General features: G+C 43.3%; 7 protein-coding genes across 7 annotated transcripts; 4 read left to right on the forward strand and 3 right to left on the reverse strand.

Moving 5' to 3' along the window:
• Positions 1–772: 772 nt before the first annotated feature.
• On the reverse strand, positions 773–1,532 carry K450DRAFT_224353 (uncharacterized protein). Its single transcript, XM_051586201.1, has 3 exons — positions 1,269–1,532; positions 1,129–1,194; positions 773–1,031 (listed from the first exon to the last, which is right to left on the reverse strand). The coding sequence occupies exons 1-3, from the start codon at positions 1,397–1,399 to the stop codon at positions 1,025–1,027; spliced, it is 204 nt and encodes a 67-aa protein (XP_051448132.1). The 5' UTR covers positions 1,400–1,532; the 3' UTR covers positions 773–1,024.
• Positions 1,178–3,476, forward strand: K450DRAFT_224354 (uncharacterized protein). The gene is made up of 2 exons (XM_051586202.1): positions 1,178–2,165; positions 2,241–3,476. Exons 1-2 carry the CDS (start codon positions 1,667–1,669, stop codon positions 3,386–3,388), a joined length of 1,647 nt encoding a protein of 548 aa, XP_051448133.1. The 5' UTR covers positions 1,178–1,666; the 3' UTR covers positions 3,389–3,476.
• A 588-nt stretch (positions 3,477–4,064) lies between these two features.
• K450DRAFT_224356 (uncharacterized protein) lies at positions 4,065–5,607 on the reverse strand. The gene is made up of 6 exons (XM_051586203.1): positions 5,217–5,607; positions 5,054–5,117; positions 4,915–4,984; positions 4,718–4,845; positions 4,368–4,654; positions 4,065–4,305 (listed from the first exon to the last, which is right to left on the reverse strand). The coding sequence occupies exons 1-6, from the start codon at positions 5,601–5,603 to the stop codon at positions 4,174–4,176; spliced, it is 1,068 nt and encodes a 355-aa protein (XP_051448134.1). The 5' UTR covers positions 5,604–5,607; the 3' UTR covers positions 4,065–4,173.
• An 884-nt stretch (positions 5,608–6,491) lies between these two features.
• On the reverse strand, positions 6,492–9,907 carry K450DRAFT_224360 (uncharacterized protein). The gene is made up of 12 exons (XM_051586204.1): positions 9,821–9,907; positions 9,636–9,730; positions 9,449–9,529; positions 9,215–9,356; positions 9,099–9,152; positions 8,906–9,025; positions 8,739–8,837; positions 8,326–8,665; positions 7,937–8,255; positions 7,765–7,867; positions 7,664–7,704; positions 6,492–7,585 (listed from the first exon to the last, which is right to left on the reverse strand). The coding sequence occupies exons 1-12, from the start codon at positions 9,878–9,880 to the stop codon at positions 6,574–6,576; spliced, it is 2,466 nt and encodes an 821-aa protein (XP_051448135.1). The 5' UTR covers positions 9,881–9,907; the 3' UTR covers positions 6,492–6,573.
• A 254-nt stretch (positions 9,908–10,161) lies between these two features.
• Positions 10,162–13,747, forward strand: K450DRAFT_224366 (uncharacterized protein). The gene is made up of 8 exons (XM_051586205.1): positions 10,162–10,428; positions 10,577–10,671; positions 10,732–10,963; positions 11,029–11,587; positions 11,649–11,977; positions 12,046–12,270; positions 12,358–12,401; positions 12,470–13,747. Exons 1-8 carry the CDS (start codon positions 10,363–10,365, stop codon positions 13,557–13,559), a joined length of 2,640 nt encoding a protein of 879 aa, XP_051448136.1. The 5' UTR covers positions 10,162–10,362; the 3' UTR covers positions 13,560–13,747.
• A 76-nt stretch (positions 13,748–13,823) lies between these two features.
• On the forward strand, positions 13,824–15,109 carry K450DRAFT_224370 (uncharacterized protein). Its single transcript, XM_051586206.1, has 3 exons — positions 13,824–14,103; positions 14,192–14,692; positions 14,778–15,109. Exons 1-3 carry the CDS (start codon positions 13,906–13,908, stop codon positions 15,012–15,014), a joined length of 936 nt encoding a protein of 311 aa, XP_051448137.1. The 5' UTR covers positions 13,824–13,905; the 3' UTR covers positions 15,015–15,109.
• K450DRAFT_224374 (uncharacterized protein) lies at positions 15,110–15,802 on the forward strand. Its single transcript, XM_051586207.1, has 2 exons — positions 15,110–15,156; positions 15,242–15,802. The coding sequence occupies exon 2, from the start codon at positions 15,289–15,291 to the stop codon at positions 15,766–15,768; it is 480 nt and encodes a 159-aa protein (XP_051448138.1). The 5' UTR covers positions 15,110–15,156; positions 15,242–15,288; the 3' UTR covers positions 15,769–15,802.
• The last annotated feature ends 54 nt before the right edge of the window (positions 15,803–15,856 follow it).

Consider the following 15,856-nt stretch of genomic DNA (forward strand, 5'->3'; position numbering starts at 1 on the left):
CCCATTGTCGGCTCCGATGAAGCGAACGATAAAAGAAAAAAAGAATCTCGGTTGGAGAGCCGCTCTACGTATGACAGTATGAAAGAGAAAACGGACTGTTTAAAAGAAATGAAATCAAAACATACAATATAAAAAGTTCATGTTGGGGGTTGTTCTCATGACGCCAATTGATATCACTCGCTGCTGTGCACAGATAGTGAGTGATATAACTACTTTTAAAAAAAAAAGTTCCCATTACGCACAGGCAGCACGTCAGCCTGTTGTCCACATTAATTTTTTTTTTTCGTATGCCACATAACATTGACCTTTCCACAAGTGAGATGATCACAGTTTTGGGATCGAAGCTAGGAAACACGCTCCGAGCAACGCCTTTCAGAATACGGATGTTTTTATTTTCCAATGTTGACAAGTCCATTATATTCATATCTGAGACGCGTTTATTTGTTTTCGCGATACCTCTTAACAACGACCAAACATGTCAACTATTCGGTATTTCGGCACCTGAAACTTCCAGTCGTTGAGAACCTTTTTGCTCGCTATGGAATGGTCGCTTATGCTCGCTGATGACGGAGCCTGGAATTATCACAAGATTTGCATCGATTAAAGGCTTGCGTTCGATCGAACGTGTCCGGAAAATATCCAGGCATGAAGGATGGCTTTGTCAAACTTTCAAAGTGCTTGTACTTCTGCATCCGGCTACATCTTACAAAACAAGTCTGCACCTGGATGATCCTGTGTATCCAATGCTGTCGAAATAAACCACGTCGGTCATAGCGTTATTTGGCTCGTACTACTGGTCATCACTTAGGTTACGCTCGGTAGAATGGCTGGACCAAATGTCCTGTACACAACTTTTTATTCTAGATTCTATTAGGGGTATATAGTCATAATTGCTGTGTCTGCGCGTTGCGATTCGATCACTGTGTATATACATGATGGTGTTGGTATGTCATAATTGCTTGCAATCAAGCCTTTGGCTTCTCCGATTCAGCGGCGACTACCCCAGGAGGTGTCTTCAGGTCTTCTACAACCTTCTTCCCGGACGCATGTTGCAGCCTGCAGACGGTTTGTTAATGGTGCATGCCTTTTCGACCAAGCTCAAACACATAAAGGCGCTTTTTTTCTTACGTAGAGTATAAAGGGTCGTCTGCATGGTCGACTGGCGTGACTTCATAAAGCGGGGATCCTTGACACCTGTAAAGTAATGGGTAGGAAGTTGAGTGAGGTGAACGGAAAGCATCTTGAGTACACACGTAAGGTCTTCATACCTTGCAAACACTCGGACAAACGGATTGCATATAACTTGAGCCGGACCAATTTCGCATTGGTACTGCAGGACTTCAAGAAGCTCACAGCCTTTGGGTAATGGGGCTGGTTTCTTGTCTGTATGCTCGGTCATTCCGTCGTCAAAGGTAGCTGATTCAATTTAAATATTGCGTTACTTTGTCTCGGACGTGATAGGATGCGTTACAATATCGTTTAAGTGTTCGTTTCCTTCTCACGATACTTTGCTTAACAGCCGGCTCAAAAGTTGAAGCTGTGGGTGGCTTGGATTCCTGACGGATTTGCACGGTTTTTGCGGTCTGCGAAATTCTGCCGTTTCCAGGGCCCAGTACTGTTGGAATTTTATTTTGACCACTGACAATATCCAAGTGAAAGAGGTCAAATGGCACAGGCACAAAGATTCCGTGCGCTACTGGATCTATGCAAACGAAGGGGATTCCTTTTTCAATCGGCCGAAATTCATGGTGGTCTTCGAGGTGCATATGACTATGGCCCGCTTGGTGTAGAGCTGAAGAAGAATATTGCTCAATCTTGGTGGAGGAGGAATGTCTACTTTCGTGACAATGTGGTCGGCATTGATACCAGTATCGTCACTCCACACAATGTCTTGAAAGCTTCTGGGCACGTTGATGAATTTACAGACGCGTTGGTGGATTGCTTGTTAACAAAAGAGCGGTTCCGACCAGACAAGGCACCGCCAATCAACTTCAAACAGGACAAGGGTCAATCTTCAGGCAAGATATCCATTATTTCACCTGATAAGGAAACAGCAAAGTTATGGGAACAAAAGATTCAAAACGAACTTGCTCCTGGTGCTGTAGTCACTCGGCAAGGAAAGGAAGTGTTGTTACATGTGAAGGAAATGACAACCACAACGTATGGTAAACCATCTGGCAGCATTGTTTTGGAAACCATCTCGGGATCAAACCTCACAATGCCATATCATGGATATGCAGAGCCAGCTACCAACTCACCATTTTTGACTGACGAGCGACCTTTCAATTTGATGTTCAAGACATTCCTAGACCCTATTGATCCAATCGACCGAGTCATCAAAACAACCATAGAAAACGATACCTCAGATGCTAGAACAATAAGAGACCAAGTCGACAACGTGCTACGTCCTTCTACCGTGTATCTCCGACCAGAGACTGCCCAAGGAGTGTTTATCAACTTTAACCAAGTTATGCGAACGATGAAAACAAAATTGCCGTTTGGAATTGCTCAAATGGGAAAATCGTTCCGAAATGAAATCAGATTAGAACATGCTATCTTCCGCACTCCAGAATTTGAACAGCTAGAACTGGAATATTTTACAGCACCCTGGGAATCGTCAGCATGGTTCCAATACTGGCAGAAGGATCGACTTGCTTGGTGGTTGGAGCACGCAAACAACAAAGCGGATATTCGGACCAGGAACCATGAAGCAGATGAAATGGCTCATTATGCGAAGGGTTGCATGGATGTCGAGTACAAGTTCCCATGGGGATGGGGAGAAGTGGAAGGTGTTGCCAACCGCGGAAACTACGATCTCACGCAACATATGAAGGCTACTGGTGAAAATTTCGAAGTACTCGAAGACAAGCCTATCGTCTCGTCTCACCTAAAAGAAACAGCCCTTATCACTTCAGTACCTCAAGAACCGACACGATTTGTACCCACAGTTATAGAAAGCTCATGTGGTCTCAATCGCGCTTTGTTAGCTTTCCTCTGTGACGCTTTCCAACAAGTTCAGGAACCTGGTAAGGAAAGTCGAACGGTATTGAAGTTACACCCTCGATTTGCGCCTGTCAAGTGCGCTATTATGCCTCTTACGGGCAACGCAGAATTCCAGCCATATGTTGAGAAGGTCGCGAGATCATTGAGACGCCAAGGTTTATACACAGTGATTGAAGCGCAGAAATTACGCATTGGAAAGCGATACTATCGTCATGACGAGATTGGTACACCTTTCTGTATCACTGTTGACCACCAAACTCTGGAAGACCAGACCGTAACCATCCGCGATCGCGATACCGCCGAGCAACATAGAATCCCAATCACCGATGTTAGTTCCATCATCAATGAAAAAATATGGGGCGATGAGGCTCCGGAACTAGAGTAGAATTATCTGTAGGCTTACTGTTGTATATACGAGCTCCTGAATATAGAAAAAAAAAGTTATCATGGTTTTAATGAATGATATGAGCTGAATTCTTATTGCTTCCGTGTAATCGATTTGGATATCGTCGGTAGCAGAAGTGACAATCGTTATAAGGCAGTTGGGGAGTGTAGGCGTGGTGAACGCCGCAATTCAATCAAAGCTGCTGTGGAAGACGAAATACAGTTCAAAATGCGACTGCATCCACTGTCCTATGTTGTTCTTGCATCTCAAAACGAGATAAACATAATATAAACAGAATAGACAGGATTGGTAACATTGCTGAAAAAAAATACTCGACTACGCGAAATCAACAACATCAACAACAAATGGGCTGTGCCAGGAACAACAGAACCTTCGTAAAACGGCTGGAACTTGCTACATCTTCTTTTTCCACATTAAGAAAACATTAACAATCGGATTTGAATCAATTCCTCGTTTTTACATTACTCAAGGCGGTCTCGATGATCGCGCCCTTGGCGCAGTGACAGATCTTGCCATAACTTTAAGATTGGGTATCCTCATTTTCATGTGCATGGTCAAAATAAACAATAGGGAATGGATCATCAGTCTGCATGAACCGTATATCATTCCTTTACAAAGGTACTTGGAACAATGTTCCATGGAATCGCTTTGGGCATGTGCTCTCAATACTCATTTATAACTTTATTGATAATATGACATGCCTTAGATAAAGTAATATCCATGTTGGAGAGCATGCAAAAAAATATGTTTGTTAGATATAGTTTTTATACATCGCCTGCCAATGGTGCAATTTGCACACTGGGGTCAGCGGTGTTGAAAATGCAGTAGTTGTTCTTGAGGAAGACGTCACCAAGGATGGCGAAATCCATACCAGCCGAACCGAAAGCAGCAATGTTCTAAAAGAAAAGCCGTTAGTTTTCATAACAGGTCTCGTACACTAAAGCTGTATATATTTTACCTTTCCCTGATATTGTTCGAAGACCAAGTCAGAAGAGGGAACGGTGAAGGTGGCACCGTTGATAGTGAATGTCAAGTCGGACAAGTTAGAGGTGTCGTCTGGGAGAGTATAAGTTCCATCACCGTTGTTAGTGGCATTAAATTGTTGAGCGATTTGATCAGCCTGCTGTTGAGGAAGAAGAAGAAGAGTGGTTCCAGTATCCAGAATTCCCGAGAATGAACCCGTTGAAGTGCTTCCAGCAGCCAAGTCATCTACAGTGATACCCCAGAACCCTTGGGAGTTGTCGACTGGGACGGTCGTCAATGTGCCGCCGACCTTGGACTCATCGTAGCCGCCAAAAATATATTCACCACCACCTCCATTCTTTTCCTTGCCGAGGAACACTCCAAAGATGGGTTGGTTGATCAAGTTTTGCGAAACCAGGTTATCGGTTGGTGTTTTCACTCCTTGCACAGTAGTGATGGTGTCGAAAGCCAAGCTGAAGGAAGAAAGAATGCTACTCAGTAAGCCATTCCAAATACCGGTGCACGTCTACGATGACACTTACCCAAGAAGACCATCGATAGGTCCAGAGCTAAAAGAGTCCGAGATGGTCTTTGCCAATTCAATAGTCTGGTCTAGGTTGATGTAGAAATTTAAGCATACATTTTTTTAGTTCGCTCAAATTTCACAAGCTAATAACTCACTCTTTATGGCAAGATCTCCAAGATACAGGGTGTCAGTACCTAGAACACCAGAGGATGTTGAGCCCTATATTTTGAACGCGACGCCAAAGTAGGACGAAAGATAAGAAACAAGGTTAGGTATGCAGCTCATTTTGCTGGGCATGATGTAGGAAGTCCTACTTACGTCGCCGTATGAAATCTTCCATGGTCTGCCGTCCTTTTTGTATGTGCTTGATTTTGTGGGATCATATTTGTTCTTTCCAGACTCAGTGGAGTCTCCAAGAGTGCTACAGAACCACAGATCACTGGATCCAGTATCAAAATCCAGCTTGAAGTTTTGCTTGGGAGTACCAATGGATACGTTTGCGTAGTATTCAACGTCAGTGCCATCATCTGTGACCGGTACATCGCCTGTTGCTGAGACACCAATGGCAGCTTTGATACTGACAACGGTGTTATGATTGAAGTGACGAAGTTTATTCTGCACTACACGATAAATCTGAGCTGAGGCAGATGGTCTGAAGTTTGGGTTGGTAACAAGTTTAACGGCAGTTCCTGAAGCGATAGTCATTTTGGGAACAAGTATATGAGTTCACATATGGAGACTGATCTCGGTTTAAATAGGGTCGTTCGGTACCCTGACATCAGGCTTATGTCAGGAAAAACAGGTGCGTACGTGACAATACAGGAGAGTCTAGGATCCACATATTATGGTTTTTCGCATATCCAATTATGGTAAAAATAACTTTAACCATCGATGATCACGCTAGGATGCCTCGGCCGTCGTGGAATATAGCTCTGGGTTTGTCACGATAGCTCAAAGAAACTATCCAAAGTGACCCTCGCTTTCACAAAATAGTCTAGAGAAATGCGAATGATAGCGAGTTCATCTTATGGCTTGAACACTTTACGTAAGTCAAGCGTCCAGCTAAGGGGGAAGTATGCCTTATATACCCAGTGACCTTATCGCGCACAGTAGTGATGCTGTAAGTTTCTCATGCTCACCGATAGTATGCATGCCTAGTTTTTATCCAACTTCGCTTTGGCATAGAGGGAACACGTTTTCTTCATGACTGGCTGTCTGCCTTTGTAAAGTTAATTTAGAACAGCGTAGAATCCAATGAAAAGATCGCCAAGCCAGTGATACTCACGCTGTCTTCCGCGGCATAGAGTTGGTACGCGGGACACGCCGATCCATCCCACAAACCGTTTGAAAAGATATACTTTTTTCTTCATGTTGAGTACGGTACTGTTAATTCACCCTCAACCATAGCAAAAAATGTTTGGCAGGATCTACCATATTATTTCCTTCTTTCCGATTTAGTATGGCAAGATCACCCTATCATCCAGTATTTAAAATTAAAATGACGTGAATAACCTTATGCGATCATGCAGTGTCACAAAAGTAGCACATGCAGCGTTTACCAGTCCGAACATTACAGTGTGAGCTCCAAAGGGTCATAATTATAAGAACGCTTGTTTATTATAAAATGGCTTAGGGGCCATTGGCTTAGTCGGTCAATACCGATAAATTTATATCTCTAAGAAGTGCCAATCACACGACCTGATCGCAGGGTCCGGTGAATTACTTGGGCTTGGACTCGATGATAATTGCTTTCCATAGGTTGTTCGATAGTTGTGATAGAAATATTGGAGGCACTGGGTCCATCGCTACTAAAGGTCAGTGCCACCATTGGCTGAGTTGTAGTGGTGTTAGGGGTGATGGCAAATCTTGCAAGAAGTTGGTTTGAGGACCCATCCATTTTGATGTTGTCTGCATCCCAAGATAGAACAGTACGTTCAGGATTCCATGTACCTTGAGGCGTGCTCTGAACTGATGTAACATTCTTGCTTCCAGGTTTGACCCAGAGAGTTGCGTGTTTTGCTGTCATATTGGTATTTGCTTGGTACTTGATCATTAGCTTAACACAAGTTTCTTCCACGCGCCAGGCTGGAATGAAATTAATAGGTAAAACGTCGTTGCTGCTAATGCTGGACGGCTTTAACTTGTACTTGAAGCACACAACATTTCTTCCTCGCAATGCTGAAGCTTCAGCTCGACCAATTCCAAAAATACCTTCTTCTTCGTTAAGAATACGTAATATATTTTTGTTCGGCAAGAGGCTTTCGATATTGTTTTGCTTCTCCAGTCGGAACACCAACATATCTGCAGTATTTGCAGGTCCACTGCATTGCAACGCGATTTCTCCAATGACCTGGATTTGCTCAAGCTCTCCGTTAGTCAGCTTGAGGTTCACAGTTTCTACAATAGAAGCAGCCAGACTAAGTGATGAAGATTCCTCAACAGTTGGTAATGGTGAGTGCATAGCAGGAAGCTCCATAGATCCCATAGTCGGGCTAGCCGAAACTGATGAAGAGGGTGTCATAGATGTGGGTGAATGATGTGATTCCACAGAGGAAGCTAAGAAAGGATTGTAACTATTAGAATCAAACGTCGACACTGATGCGTCCCGAACCACGCCGTGAGGGGTTGCGACATTGAGCGACGCATCGGTTGGCCATCTTTCATTAAGTGTGCTATTACGAGCAGGGCTATAGAATAAAATGCAAGTACGTTATGTTACTGTAGTCTTAAAAAAATAATTCAATGCTGGTTGCCATAATACATACTCTCGCCTTCCTCGAGGACGCCGTGGAACGCTTGAATTTTTCTAATATTTTGAATATGTTAGAACATTGCTGAAACCAATATTTCTCATTACCTTACCAACCTCTTTTAGCATTGAAGCCATCCTTTGCAGTGTATGGTTGTCCTCCTCATTTTCTTCGTGCACCGTGTTTTGCTTTATATCAACGTGGTATTTGACATTGGCACTATAGAGTCAAACATGTAAGCCATTGGTTTCAAAATTTTGCACAAATATGAGGTGCTGAGAAACTTACCGTTGCTGCTCGTCATCGAACAATCCATCACTCACATTATCTCCTGTATCAAAATCTGGTATCCGAGATTTGGTTGCTGGGGGTACTGAATAACCCTGTTCATCAACAGGTACTGCGGATGGTGATTGGATAGGTAATGAGGTATCACTGAGCTTCCTGGCAGATGTGTAATATTGGCGGGAATCGGCCTGTTCTATTTGTCGCCGGCCTGGAGATGGTGGTTCTGTGATGATTTCCATTTGAGAATTATAGTCGCTAGGCGTGTCATTGAGTTTCTCGGCCTTTGGCTTTCGTCGTATCGAAGTCAGGGCAGAGAACACTGGAGGAGATGTTAATCACTTTGCATAAATAATGCTAAAATTTGCACAACGTTCAAAGCAATCACTTACATTTACTATCTCTGTTTGAAGACTTTCTAGGAGCTCCATTGGATAGAGTGCCTGTTGGCCGAGGAAGGAGTTGGGGACTTGGTTGTTGTGGAACTGAAGTTGATGTTAGAGTTCGAGTCGTACTTGGAGGAGCAACTGGAGCTGGAGCTGGAGCAGGGGCTGGAGCAGAAAGTGGGACTGCTGCAGGAGCAGTTCTCGTTGGGGTTGGTTGTGTGTTCTGAATGGAATCTTGGACACGTGGTTGTAGCACTTTGAGGTTTCTTCCATGTGTTTGAGCAAAACTGTTCACTTCTTCCTCTACATCGTAACTGATACAAAGAGACAATGTTGTATCCGCCATCTGTACAATTTTACACATTTAGATCAGCCGCCATGTACACTATCAAATAAGTACAATTACATAGAAAACTTACACTAATTTGTTGCTTCAAGTGCTCTGTTTGAATTTCCTCAAACTTTTGAATAGTCCTCTTGACGTGATCCAGCCGCCGCGTGTCAGCCACTTGGAGATCCTAATATGCAATCTTAGTAAGCTTCCCTTATACTGGAAAATTTACTTATACTGTCGACGAGAACTCACTGAGAGGATTTCTGGACCTTTAACTGACCAGGTCGATTCTGCCTGATTTTGAAGTACATTTTTCTCGCTGGTTCCCCGTTTGAACAGAATAGATCCTGTGCGATCCAGACCTTTCTTGTTCTACACATATGTAACATTACAATCAATTGGCTTGTTGTACGAAAATATATAAATAGGGCAAAATAATACCCACCTTTTTGTTCTTCTTTCCGCTTGTAGCAAATTCGCTCATGCCATGCTGTAACATCTGAGATTCAATGGCTTTAGCGTAAGGTGCCCTTTGCGCTGTAGACCGTGCGATGAACATACCTGTAGTGGTGCATGATATCTCTGAGATTGATTTCTCATCTCCACTTCGATTTCAGCCATGATGGAATGCGCTAACGCAGCATGTATGTTCGAGGTCTCTGTCAACTCATCTAACAACTTTGACCAAACTGGTGCCAGTTTCCTATAGGTAGGTTACACAATGTTGTAGCGTTAGCCATGTTGCCGGTGCGGAGAGAGGAGCGGGGCAAGATATGGCATTGCCAGTACACTTACCCTAGCACTGTTGGATCTGACATAAATAACTTCTTCGACGACTTTACGAGGCTTTTAGCATATTGATCCTCTATGGATGCTCTAGATGATGAGGAAAAAGAATTGGTTTTAAATATATGCCCAGTTGTAATAATAATAATTCAAACAGCTGCCATTAAGTCGAGTTGTATGAAATCATAATCTGTACCTCTCTTTGAAATAGTCAGCTAATTCTGTATCCAGCTTTTGAGCGTCTTTATATCGATTTGATAATATATCTAGACCCACTTCTGGATTCTCGGTCTGATGTAAGCCATGACGAGTAGTGAGCGTTAAAAAGCGAGTTTCCAGGTGTTTCATAGTCAGTGACTATGCATTCAGCTTCATACTCACCAAGAATGCTCGCACATAGGGCATGTTGTGGGTACGCCCACTTTCATTAGCACTTGCCATTACAATGTAATTCAGAGAGAATGGTAGATCATAAACAGTTTCACCCCACCTCATAATAAAAAAAGGCAATTTTTCTTCCCGCTTTGTGTCGCACTTGGAATCCATCTTCCCGAAACCCCCATTTGTTCACTTTATACCCTACACCACAACGCCATTCTCATACCCTTCGTTATATACGCAAAAACGGTTTATAAATGATTTTTCAATAATCAATAAAATGATAAGGTGAACGTATGAGAGCTATTTTACTTATTTTTACCATTATGGGCATCAAGTACGAGCTGAGATTGCAAAGGGAGCACCAAAAATACGCTGGTGGGCAGTCATAGCCTGGGTCCATCATCTTTACGCACTCCATTCCTTTTTTTCGATTAGATTGAGCTGATACAGCCAGCCCATTGTATATCTTAATCTATAACGCAATATAATCCCTCCATCCTTTTTCACCTCCAAAACTTTGGCGTCAGCGCAAATCGTCCAAAATGACCATCGAGCTTGACCAGCATTCGGCCGCCCGGGAACACAGGCAATTCGCTGAAACATTCCTGGTATGTTTCTATTTCATATTCCTGGCAATAATTTTTAGATAGGAGCTGTGCTCGGTACTAGGAGAATGAAACATGTCTCATCGTCTGCTAGTGCCTGTCTAGTCATTGGATTATATAATATGGTTAATTAATTTCTCGTATTCGCTAGACGGAAAAACCAAAAGACGGCATAGATATTGTTCAACAGCGATTACGAAAAAGTCAAAAACTAAATGAAGAGTTGGCAGAGTACTTCAAAGAAAGGTAAGGAAAGCAGGTATCGTAAAATAAACAATGCGATGGGCTGACACTTGAACTTCCCAGAGCATTAATTGAGGACCAGTATGCAAAGAGTCTCGTGAAGCTCTCTAAGAAAATCTTCATCTCCGATAAGTCAGCATTAGGCACTATGCTACCGCTGTGGAGCAAACTGTCGGACGAAATCACAGAAGTATCCAGCATACATGGTCAATTAGCACATAGAATCGCCGAAGAAGTCGAGAAACCGCTAAGGAGTGTGATGTATCAAGACAGTGATATGGCAAAAATAAGACATGTAAGAGATTCTTCGAAAAAGCTTCTATACAATACAACAATCGAATATTTATAATTTTAATTTAGATGGAGCCTGCTATCAATAAGCACGCAAAAGAATACGACGAGCTTCAACTAAAGCTACAAAAACATCAAAAAATCGCCGAAAAAGCTGGAAGTGGCAAGAAATTAGAGGAGGCTAACATGAAGCTACGAGGTTACCGACAAGTTGTGGATGAGCTCAAACAACATTGGTCCCAAGATGGACCAGCATACTTTGATTGTTGCCAAACAATAGAAGAAGCGCGGTTCACGGCCGCAAAAGAAATGATTCAGGCGTTCGAAAAGGCTCAAGCAGAGCAACTGGCAAAACGTGTAGAATATGCTGACAGTGTAATGGTAGCGGCTATTTCTCTAGAGACTGAAGTTGAAATCAACCAGTTTGCTGCCCACTTCACCACTCATCTCAAAAAATTGACATTGTCCACCACTGACGTCCCCCCACCTTCTGAGCCGGAACCGCTTGATCTCCCCGTTAATATTCAACCCGCCTTCCTTCAGGAAGAACCACGTGCTCGTGCAAGTGACGATGCGGCATCAGTTACTACTAATGGTAAAAACAGCGTGAAAGAAGGGGCTGGAAAATGTAAGTTCTTTGCTGATTGAAAAAAGTATTCTTGAATCTACTTACCTTCCGTCATTTACAGTGAAAAATGCTTTGAAATCTTTGCGGCGACGAACTCAAGCTGGCATAAGTCGAAGCAACATTGATGGCACCTCGTCAGATCATGCTGCAGAATGGGCTACGTTGGATATGAATCATGGCAATACCATGGATATCTCCAGCGATCAAGAGAACTCTTACAACGATAGTAATTTGTCTCATTCAATGATCTCCCAGCCTGATGAAGCGAACGATAAGCAATCGTCATCTGTCCAAGCGCTCGATAATGCCGCTGCACTAAACTCTTTTCAACCAAGCGCAACACCCAGTATGACAGAGAGCTGGAGTACGCTCGGAACACTACCACCCATGGTAAGTGTTCAACGCCGCTTTGTGTTAGATGCTTTGAAATTTGGGCATTAATTGAGATCCATTAGCAGCCTAAAGTGGACGCAGAGGGATTTTCTATCCCACCTCCTGATCGTACTCCTTGGACAGAAGTTGCTGGCGGCTCTTCTTTGAATGAAGCTGAAGCTGACGAAAATGAAGACGCTAGTAGCATTATGAGTACAAACCGCTTCCGAGTGGACATTATGAATGAGACTGTGAAAGAGGATGCAGAAGCTACGCATGCATTGACTAGAGTAGCAACTTTGCTGAAAGAGGTGGGTTGCTTTTTAGGAAACATGTGGATCATCAAAAGAGCACCATATGCAAAGTACAACTGTCCTTAACATTAATTTATAATTTAGAAAAATTCACCAGCTGCTTCAAAGCGATTGCGTGGTCGCCGAGAGTAAGTTAGCGAGGATCGTTGTCCCCGTAACTATTGACAACCGTCTAACCTCTATACCTTCCTGACAGAACTCTCAGGATCAATCAATTCGGTAATAACATTGGAAATTTACAACAATTTGGTGGATCCTCCTCAAGTTTAGAAATCGCAAACATCAACAAGATATCCAGTTCCCCCATTTCGGCAGAGTTTGCTGATACCCATCTCAAAGCTGCTACAACTGGTCCCAATAGTAGCTTCATATCACCTCGCCTCAACCCCTTCGATAACCAAGCACCTACGGATGAAAAGGGCACAGACAATCCTTTCGAACTCGATTCTCATGACACATCTATTTCAGTAGCTTCCCCTAATCACCACACTGACAACGCCTCAGCAGAGATGCCTCGTGTGACCGTAAACATTGCTGAGACAGTTCATGTATTAACCCGATCAGGCGAGGTAACCAAGTCTGTGGTGACGGGAGAAATCAGCTTAACATATCAAAGGCCAACTCAAACTCCATCAAAACCTTTATGCATCAAACTTATCAACATCGACCATATCGAACGACTGGCACCTAATCCATCTTATATCAGCAGTGTAGATGGACATAATGGCGTTTTCCAACTAAACGTTGATATGTTCTCAAAGGTAGCTGGTAATCCTGTGGTCAGTCTTAAGTACCAGATTAAAATGGATGGGCCAAGTGCAGCATCTGTTGCGCCACTGATTGTTCGCCCCATATGGAAGTTGGAAGATTCCAAGTCGATGTTGTTAGTCAAATACAACGGAAGCGCACAAGGCCTCTCCATCGGTGAAGGTAACATCACCTTAGAAAACGTATCGTTCTTGGCATCCGTTGACGGTGGCGTGACCAGTGCCCAAAGTATGCCAGCATGCGTATGGAGCATGGAACGCCAAAAGATCCTCTGGAACCTCAACAACCTTTCCATTTCTGCCAATGAAGAGCAAGAAGAGAAGAAGCTGATGGCTAAGTTCGATACACAAAGTAAAGGTACACCTCAAGCAATTGCCGTCAAGTTCACTAGCCCAGGTATCTCTGTGTCCAAGGTGGATATTGTTCAAGACGATACTGAGACAGATGAAGTTGCTTGGGTCCATATCGATGCTGTCCACAGACAAACATCTAGTGGAAAGTATCTTGCTGAACCGTAAACTATAAAATGACAATGTCTTCAATGTAAAAAAGTTCGTTTTTATCAAGAATCTTTACCCAATTTTTGCTTCAGTATCGCGGTCCACCAGAAAAGAACAATAAATCAAATAATGAGCATGATACAAATGTTGGTATGGCCGTAACCTATAACCAAACTTCAAGTCAAAGACATGATATGAATCAATAACATAACGTCGATGGTGCAAGTATGTATTGGTGTTCAAACCACGTTGCTATATTCAATTCTGATCAACGCTTTGGTTCAGGCTAGTGGACGCGCGGAGTTGGGCAGAGTGGGGACACACCCTACCTTTTTTTCTTAGGCACAGCTAGCAGTATATAACCATGCTCTTGGCAATCAAGTACCTTCTTCTACTAGCCAGTGTAGTTCTCCCCGCAACATGTCAAGATCCCATTCGAATTGTTGCAGTCGCTGATCTGCATGGCGATTATGACAATAGTCTTTCAGTTCTGCAGATGGCCGACGTTGTTAATGAGAAGGCACAATGGATAGGGGGGAACAACACTATATTTGTTCAAACGGTATATATATATATATATATGGTGAAAAGTAACATAATAGGTGGAGGGAATGAATAGTACTAACTTCATATTGTATGAAAACTGGCAGGGCGATGTCGTCGATAGAGGAGCTGATACGATTAGGCTATATGATATGCTTCAGCGAATTCGAAACGAAGCCCACGAAGCTGGTGGCCAGGCTATTCCTCTGCTTGGTAACCACGAGGTTATGAATCTTATAGGCGACTGGCGATATGTGTATCCTGAGGACGTTGAAACATTTGGCAGCTTCGAGGCACGAGTCAAGGCATTTGAAGCTGACGGTTTCATTGGCAGATATCTGACACAACTCAATATGACTGCCATAGTCAACCGAACTGTATTTTGCCATGGAGGAATTCACCCTGCCTTCATTGACTCTCGAACTGGCTTGGACTGGATCAATTCATACGTGCATGAGCACCTTCTGGAATATATGGAGTCAAAAGGAAAATATGGTGATGACGAAGGAGTTTTTGGTGGACATGGACCAACTTGGTATAGAGGGTACGCCCTAGGACCTGAAGACGAGGAATGTCCTTTGCTGGAAACAGCCCTAGAGATGCTAGGTGTAAGTGTGGTTATATACTTTTGTATGAGGAAGGGATTCATTAGTTTCAAACTAGATACTAATTTTGGCTCATTCATTATAATAGGCTGATAGGATGGTAATGGGACACACCGTACAACGTGACGGAAAGGTACATTCTCGTTGTGATGGCAAAGCTATCCTCATAGATGTCGGAATATCCCAAGCTTACGGCAGACATCGGGCTGCGCTCGAAATTATTGGCGACAAAGTCGTTGCCATCAACAATGGCAAAAGAACGGAGATCAAGACAACCGGTAAAAAATGGCCTAGCAAGTTGGCGACCCTTCGAGAAGAATTGTGAGCCCGCAGTGGGTTGAAGGATGAGTCAAACGGGAACATGCTAGATATTCTGTTTCAAATAAAATTTCCATATATGGCATAGAATTTTCGAAGAAATTGCCAGTGGCTACCAGCCGCCGCCAGACGGCTTTACTGGCATAAAGGTATAAAAAGACCACTCTCTTCAGCAAAATAAATCTGTATAATTCAAAATCTACCAAGCAATGTCACTTAATCGAGTCTTCCCAGAATTCTTCCGTGATGCTTCTCGAGCCTTTGCCCTGCTCGAGGAACCTATGTTCAACGTCGCTCGCCGAAACGCCTTCCCTTCCATGCAATCTCTAATGCGCTATCCGGCCACCGATATTCGGGAAACCAAGGATGCCTATATTTTGGAAGCAGAACTCCCTGGAATTCGCAAAGAGGATGTTGACATTCAGTTTCAAGATAATACCTTAGTCTTACGAGGCAAGATGGAGCGAAGCGCTCAACACGGCGACAAGGTGCCAGCTGCAGCTACGACGGAAAGTGCCACTACCACGGATGTAGTCAGCAACGAGACTGGAGAGTCTAGCGTTGTTGCTAAAGAAGATTCTGACAAGGACCTAACGCCACACTGGTGGAGCAACGAACGCATAACTGGATCATTCTCAAGATCATTCTCTTTCCCTGCCTCGGTCCAAAGTGATGCTATTAAGGCTGCTTACAAGGATGGAGTGCTATCCATTACTGTTCCCAAGGCGCAGCAAGCTAGCTCCAAAATCAACATTGAATAATTAGTTCTATATTGAAGCTTTTGAAATACCAGTAAAATGAACATACACAAAAAAAAAAGTACAATAAATTAATATTCGGTAGAATCTG

Source organism: Umbelopsis ramanniana, assembly GCF_025399195.1.
Source record: "Umbelopsis ramanniana AG unplaced genomic scaffold K450scaffold_6, whole genome shotgun sequence".
Taxonomy (NCBI): domain Eukaryota; kingdom Fungi; phylum Mucoromycota; class Umbelopsidomycetes; order Umbelopsidales; family Umbelopsidaceae; genus Umbelopsis; species Umbelopsis ramanniana.

Coding starts and splice junctions, on each gene's coding strand:
- K450DRAFT_224353 (XM_051586201.1), bottom strand. CDS start 1,399: ATGACCGAGCATACAGACAAGAAACCAGCCCCATTACCCAAAGGCTGT. Junction 1,195..1,268: donor TTTGTCCGAGTGTTTGCAAG/GTATGAAGACCT, acceptor ATTACTTTACAG/GTGTCAAGGATCCCCGCTTT.
- K450DRAFT_224354 (XM_051586202.1), top strand. CDS start 1,667: ATGGCACAGGCACAAAGATTCCGTGCGCTACTGGATCTATGCAAACGA. Junction 2,166..2,240: donor AATGACAACCACAACGTATG/GTAAACCATCTG, acceptor ATGGATATGCAG/AGCCAGCTACCAACTCACCA.
- K450DRAFT_224366 (XM_051586205.1), top strand. CDS start 10,363: ATGACCATCGAGCTTGACCAGCATTCGGCCGCCCGGGAACACAGGCAA. Junction 10,964..11,028: donor ATATGGCAAAAATAAGACAT/GTAAGAGATTCT, acceptor ATTTTAATTTAG/ATGGAGCCTGCTATCAATAA. Junction 12,271..12,357: donor TAGCAACTTTGCTGAAAGAG/GTGGGTTGCTTT, acceptor TTTATAATTTAG/AAAAATTCACCAGCTGCTTC.
- K450DRAFT_224360 (XM_051586204.1), bottom strand. CDS start 9,880: ATGGCAAGTGCTAATGAAAGTGGGCGTACCCACAACATGCCCTATGTG. Junction 9,731..9,820: donor CCTATGTGCGAGCATTCTTG/GTGAGTATGAAG, acceptor GGCTTACATCAG/ACCGAGAATCCAGAAGTGGG. Junction 9,153..9,214: donor GATATCATGCACCACTACAG/GTATGTTCATCG, acceptor ATTGAATCTCAG/ATGTTACAGCATGGCATGAG.
- K450DRAFT_224356 (XM_051586203.1), bottom strand. CDS start 5,603: ATGACTATCGCTTCAGGAACTGCCGTTAAACTTGTTACCAACCCAAAC. Junction 4,846..4,914: donor CCTATCGATGGTCTTCTTGG/GTAAGTGTCATC, acceptor TTCTTCCTTCAG/CTTGGCTTTCGACACCATCA. Junction 4,306..4,367: donor TCGAACAATATCAGGGAAAG/GTAAAATATATA, acceptor CTTTTCTTTTAG/AACATTGCTGCTTTCGGTTC.
- K450DRAFT_224374 (XM_051586207.1), top strand. CDS start 15,289: ATGTTCAACGTCGCTCGCCGAAACGCCTTCCCTTCCATGCAATCTCTA.
- K450DRAFT_224370 (XM_051586206.1), top strand. CDS start 13,906: ATGCTCTTGGCAATCAAGTACCTTCTTCTACTAGCCAGTGTAGTTCTC. Junction 14,104..14,191: donor ACACTATATTTGTTCAAACG/GTATATATATAT, acceptor GAAAACTGGCAG/GGCGATGTCGTCGATAGAGG. Junction 14,693..14,777: donor CAGCCCTAGAGATGCTAGGT/GTAAGTGTGGTT, acceptor TCATTATAATAG/GCTGATAGGATGGTAATGGG.